Source organism: Oncorhynchus gorbuscha, linkage group LG10, assembly GCF_021184085.1.
Source record: "Oncorhynchus gorbuscha isolate QuinsamMale2020 ecotype Even-year linkage group LG10, OgorEven_v1.0, whole genome shotgun sequence".
In the NCBI taxonomy this organism is placed as follows: domain Eukaryota; kingdom Metazoa; phylum Chordata; class Actinopteri; order Salmoniformes; family Salmonidae; genus Oncorhynchus; species Oncorhynchus gorbuscha.
The window spans coordinates 3,078,416-3,085,170 of record NC_060182.1 but is presented as its reverse complement, the minus strand read 5'-3'; the positions used below and the strand labels follow the sequence as shown (position 1 = coordinate 3,085,170).

Here is a 6,755-nt window from a genome sequence, read left to right as displayed (position 1 = left end):
TTTTTCCTCGTTGGAGCTCGTAAAAAAAAATAGAGTTCCCAGTTGTTATGGATGCACAGAGTCGTCGAAGATTTCCGAGTTCTGATTTCCCAGTTGATGTGAACGTGGCAATATATCTCGTCTGACTCACTTGCATAAACCGAGCCACCACATGCACCCCGCGCCTCCTACCCCCTCCTCCACATCCTCCTCTTTGTGAGAGGATCTGAGAGGAGCTGCAGTGTGTATTGGCCACTCTGCGGTGCTTCAGAATGGCGGAGGGGGGCGGCAGGTGCAGTGGATACGCGATGCTGAACGGGGACCGCGGGGGATGGACCGACTAATCACCCCGCCGCTCATTCTGTCAGCATCAGGACCACAGCCAGACAGATTTGGATTTAAAATTCTACCTTCAGGAAATATTATACTGCAATAAACGTCACCACTACGAGATGGAGATATAAGGGGACATATATGGAACCCCTTATCTTTTTAGGCTAATTTATGAAATTGTTGAATCTGAGACTCGTGTTTCATAGTGTGCTTGTCATATTTGCTGCGAGTGAGACGCGACACGTCGGGAGTCTGCCATCATTGAAATGCGTAAAAACGACCCTTTAACCGAGCCAGCTATGCGTCTTATTTTGACATATTAGCGTGTGAATGCGTGGGGCTGTGGAGACATTAGTGCGCAAATCCCAGGATGTGTTTATTGGTGGTTGCGTGACGGTGTGTCTGTCCGTGTGTGTTCAGAACCCAGATCGGTTCCATACCATCTCTCAACACCACGGCAGCCTGCGTGCCTCAGAGCTAAACCAATAACGTGATAACGGGACACTGTACCGGGCTGGGGACTGGATCGGTGTTGCCGCGATGCACCAGACAGAACAGGCCACCTTGCACTCTACCGTCTGAAGAAAAGGAACATAGAGGAGCGGATTCACTCACTATATAAAATACGTCATTTTACCAAACGGTTTAGACCTCAGCAAATCGACACAAATTGGGATTATTCGAGCATATGGAGACAGCGAGAGACGATCAATGATTATTTCCTCAAGGCTCCTTCTTATCCTCCTTCAACCCTGCAGCACAAGACAGGGACGAAGAAGACGTGTGGAGGCAGAGAATGCTGCAATCTACTGAATGGGTATGACACCACAAAACAATATATCAAGCATTTAAGACAGTAAGGAGAAGGCAGTCTGACAGTCTTAAGAGAGCAGAGTGGAGGCTGCTGGTTAGGTAGTGTGGAGCAGCTAGATGATGATCAGTAGTGATTTTTCCTGCTCTAAAGACTTCAGATGAAGCTTCCCAGTATTTATGGGGTGAGCTGAAACCCCATGAGGAGAGTTTACAGTGCAGCGGTTTCAGCCTCAGAGACAGAGGGCGAGAGAGACATTGTGAGAGATATACAAAAAGAGAGAGAGAGAACAGAATTCAGAACTCCACACATTCACCCAGAGTCGACACTCCTACCTGCTATTAGAACACATTCACCCAGAGTAGACACTCCTACCTGCTGTTAGAACACATTCACCCAGAGTAGACACTCACCCAGAGTCGACACTCCTACCTGCTATTAGAACACATTCACCCAGAGTAGACACTCACCCAGAGTCGACACTCCTACCTGCTATTAGAACACATTCACCCAGAGTAGACACTCCTACCTGCTATTAGAACACATTCACCCAGAGTAGACACTCCCACCTGCTATTAGAACACATTCACCCAGAGTAGACACTCACCCAGAGTCGACACTCCTACCTGCTATTAGAACACATTCACCCAGAGTAGACACTCCTACCTGCTATTAGAACACATTCACCCAGAGTAGACACTCCTACCTGCTATTAGAACACATTCACCCAGAGTAGACACTCCTACCTGCTATTAGAACACATTCACCCAGCGTAGACACTCCCACCTGCTATTAGAACACATTCACCCAGAGTAGACACTCCTACCTGCTATTAGAACACATTCACCCAGAGTAGACACTCCTACCTGCTATTAGAACACATTCACCCAGCGTAGACACTCCCACCTGCTATTAGAACACATTCACCCAGAGTAGACACTCCCACCTGCTATTAGAACACATTCACCCAGAGTAGACACTCCTACCTGCTATTAGAACACATTCACCCAGAGTAGACACTCCTACCTGCTATTAGAACACATTCACCCAGAGTAGACACTCCTACCTGCTATTAGAACACATTCACCCAGAGTAGACACTCCTACCTGCTATTAGAACACATTCACCCAGAGTAGACACTCCTACCTGCTATTAGAACACATTCACCCAGAGTAGACACTCCTACCTGCTATTAGAACACATTCACCCAGAGTAGACACTCCTACCTGCTATTAGAACACATTCACCCAGAGTAGACACTCCTACCTGCTATTAGAACACATTCACCCAGAGTAGACACTCCTACCTGCTATTAGAACACATTCACCCAGAGTAGACACTCCTACCTGCTATTAGAACACATTCACCCAGAGTAGACACTCCTACCTGCTATTAGAACACATTCACCCAGAGTAGACACTCCCACCTGCTATTAGAACACATTCACCCAGAGTAGACACTCCCACCTGCTATTAGAACACATTCACCCAGAGTAGACACTCCTACCTGCTATTAGAACACATTCACCCAGAGTAGACACCCTACCTGCTATTAGAACACATTCACCCAGAGTAGACACTCCTACCTGCTATTAGAACACATTCACCCAGAGTAGACACTCCTACCTGCTATTAGAACACATTCACCCAGAGTAGACACTCCTACCTGCTATTAGAACACATTCACCCAGAGTAGACACTCCTACCTGCTATTAGAACACATTCACCCAGAGTAGACACTCCTACCTGCTATTAGAACACATTCACCCAGAGTAGACACTCCCACCTGCTATTAGAACACATTCACCCAGAGTAGACACTCCCACCTGCTATTAGAACACATTCACCCAGAGTAGACACTCCTACCTGCTATTAGAACACATTCACCCAGAGTAGACACTCCTACCTGCTATTAGAACACATTCACCCAGAGTAGACACTCCTACCTGCTATTAGAACACATTCACCCAGAGTAGACACTCCCACCTGCTAAGCGTAAACTACTTGGTTTACCGCAGTGTGAGTGTTTTTACTGCTCTTTATTTGTCTTTTCGGGATCCAACCCCTCTTCCTCCTTTCTTTTTTGGCCGTTTTCTTGGAATGGATGACACACAGAAAGAAGAGCTCTTTTCCAACAGAGGATTGCAGAGGACGTTGTTGACCTTCTACAATTTGTGAGATAAACTGTCATATAATATAACAAGTACTCAGGAATATAAAGCTAGACGGAGAAATCATCATTTATCTACTGAGCAGTGACAGAACAGACAAAACCTGTCAAGCTCTTTTCCTTCTTATTTTTGAATAGATGTAGATTCAAAGTTGATCCTATTCAAGAAGTGTAATAAACGGACCAGGAAGGATAAATGTGAGAGAGTTCAGACCTCTTCCATGACCTCATACATCCCTCCTGTCTGTTGAGCTATTACAATCCGAGATAGAAAGACGTCTATCCACTTTGAACAGGGCCTCGTCTGTCAGCCTCTCTACCATCGGTTAATCTCAACTCTTCTACTTCTTTATAACTCAGTGATTTGTCTCACATGATTTCAGAAGATGGGACTCTGACCCCTTCAAGATCACCTGACCTGATTGGACCAACCAGATGACAGGGCAAAACCAGGAACTAAAACATCTTGATCCTCTAGAGGGACCTTTTTAAAGTCGACTCTCTCCCCCCCACTTCCTTCCGGTGGGGGGGAGGGCATAGCAGTGAGCCAATCACAGCTCGGGATTGGTCCCTTCGCTAGCCAGTCAGCCTATCACCTGTCAGGTTACTGAGACCAGGACCAGACCAGCAGCATGGACACTAGTCAGGGCAGCCCAGAGAGCCCTAACCGGGCGGTGGAGTACCTCCTGGAGCTCAACAACATTATAGAGAGCCAGCAGAAGCTCCTGGAGACCCAGAAACACCGTATCGATGAGCTGGAGGTTCAATTAGACCGGCTGGCCCAGGAGAATAAAGACCTACGCCTCGACCGCCAGCGACCTTTACCCCCTGAACCGCCACCCTGCCCCCCGCCACCACCTGCCACCAAAACATCCATACCCTCTGTACCAGTCCGCCCTGTTCAGACCCAGCCTTATAATCGTACCAGTACCAACACTACAGCCATACAGACCCCCACCCCCACAGCCTTTCCAACCCCACCCCCGGTGCCTGTACGGGATCAACGCAAACCTCAAACCCCCAAGACCCCACGCCGTACCCCTCACACGCCCCAAACCCCCAAACGTACTCCAGTCACCACTCAGACACCCCGCACTCCGCAGACCCCCAAACGAACCCCAGTCACCACCCAGACTCCACGCACTCCGCAGACCCCCAAACGAACCCCAGTCACCACCCAGACCCCTCGCACACCGCAGACCCCCAAACGGACCCCCCACACACGGCTGACGCGAACCATCTCGACCGGAACAGGCACCAGCTTCGTGGAGATGGAGAAGGAGAGACTGGAGAGGATGGAGGAAGAGAGACTTCACAGCTCCACCTTGGGAAACCCCACCAACCACAGACAGTGAGTCATTACCTTACCTTTTAGTGTGTGTGTGTGTGTGTGTGTGTGTGTGTGTGTGTGTGTGTGTGTGTGTGTGTGTGTGTGTGTGTGTGTGTGTGTGTGTGTGTGTGTGTGTGTGTGTGTGTGTGTGTGTGTGTGTGTGTGTGTGTGTGTGTGTGTGTGTGTTTCTCTCCACATACTACCGTACTTCATACTCCAATGCTCTGAGTGTGTTCTTCGAGGACAATCAATCAAATGTATTTATAAAGCCCTTCTTACATCAGCTGATATCTCAAAGTGCTGTACAGAAACCCAGCCTAGAACCCCAAACAGCAAGCAATGCAGGTGTAGAAGCATGGTGGCTAGGAAAAACTCCCTAGAAAGGCCAGAACCTATAGAGAAACCTAGAGAGGAACCAGGCTATGAGGGGTGGCCAGTCCTCTTCTGGCTGTGCCGGGTGGAGATTAGAAACCTAGAGAGGAACCAGGCTATGAGGGGTGGCCAGTCCTCTTCTGGCTGTGCGGGTGGAGATTTATAACAGAACATGGCCAAGATGTTCAAATGTTCATAAATGACCAGCAGGGTCAGATAATAATAATCACAGTGGTTGTAGAGGGTGCAGTAAGTCAGCACCTCAGGGGTAAATGTCAGTTGGCTTTTCATAGCCGATCATTAAGAGTATCTCTACCGCTCCTGGTGTCTCTAGAGAGTTGAAAACAGCAGGTCTGGGAGAGGTAGCACGTCCGGTGAACAGGTCAGGGTTCCATATCTGCAGGCAGAACAGTTGAAACTGGAGCAGCAGCACGGCCAGGCGGACTGGGGACAGCAAGGAGTCATCATGCCAGGTAGTCCTGAGGCATGGTCCTAGGGCTCAGGTCATCCGAGAGAGAGAAAGAAAGAGAGGAAGAAAGAAAGAAAGAAAGAAAGAAAGAAAGAAAGAAAAAAAAGAGAATTAGAGAGAGCATACTTAAATTCACACAGGAAACCGGATAAGACAGGAGAAAGACTCCAGATATAACAAACTGCCCCCCGACACATAAACTACTGCAGACTGAGGCATTCTCTTGAGCACGTTCTTATTAGGATGAGAGTGTGGAGAACGCATACATTTTACATTTAAAAAGAACTGCACACTCCAATGCTACTGCATTACCTTTGACCTTTTAGAGTAAATTGCATCATCAACATGTCGGCTGCTCATCTATGCTGGATCACGACTATCCTCTGTAACTATTGTTAGCTATATGTTAAACATTTGGAGATCTGAACATCTGATTTAGTTTAATATTGCATTATTGTCAGTAAAGCAATTAGGACTGTTAAACCTTTTGTGTTTTGTGTTATTTAGCTACATTTACATTTGGTTAACAAAAGTAGCTAGCTAACTTTAGTAGTGTCTAAGCTAGCTAACTTTAGTAGTGTCTAAACTAGCTAACTTTAGTAGTGTCTAAGCTAGCTAACTTTAGTAGTGTCTAAACTAGCTAACTTTAGTAGTGTCTAAACTAGCTAACTTTAGTAGTGTCTAAACTAGCTAACTTTAGTAGTGTCTAAACTAGCTAACTTTAGTAGTGTCTAAACTAACTAACTTTAGTAGTGTCTAAACTAGCTAACTTTAGTAGTGTCTAAGCTAGCTAACTTTAGTAGTGTCTAAGCTAGCTAACTTTAGTAGTGTCTAAGCTAGTCTAGCCATCGGTGATCCTCTTTTCATTTTCCATTTGTTTTGTCTTGTCTTGTAATCACACCTGATTTCAATCCCATCAATTACACGTTGTGTATTGAACCCTCTGGTCCCCATCATGTCATTATCGGTGATGTTTTTGTTTGTATGTGATGTGTAAGTTATGTTCTGATGTTCTGATGTTCTGATGTGCGATGGGTTTTTGTACCCACTTTTATTATTTTGTATATTTTGGTTTTCAGAGTTTTGTGAAGCACTTATTTAAACGACTCCGTTTATACCAAGTTCGTTCTCCTGCGCCCGACTTCCCTGCCACCAACACGCACACATTACACGGTTGTTGAGCAAGCTGCCCAAGTTAAATGGCTTAGCTAAAATATCATTACTCCCCATAATCCATAGCTACATGGGTTTACGACACAGCCTGCAAGGACTGTCAACCCTGGGGAAACATG

At 46.6% G+C, this 6,755-nt stretch overlaps 1 protein-coding gene across 1 annotated transcript in view; it reads left to right on the top strand.

The window, feature by feature from the left end:
* Positions 1-2,989: 2,989 nt before the first annotated feature.
* The window catches only part of LOC124045390, a 103,325-nt gene continuing 99,559 nt past the window's right edge, over positions 2,990-6,755 (top strand). Inside the window, exon 1 of the mRNA XM_046364686.1 lies at positions 2,990-4,643. Within this exon, the coding sequence (XP_046220642.1) occupies positions 3,925-4,643 (719 nt within the window). The 5' untranslated portion in view covers positions 2,990-3,924. The remainder of the gene's footprint in view (positions 4,644-6,755) is intronic.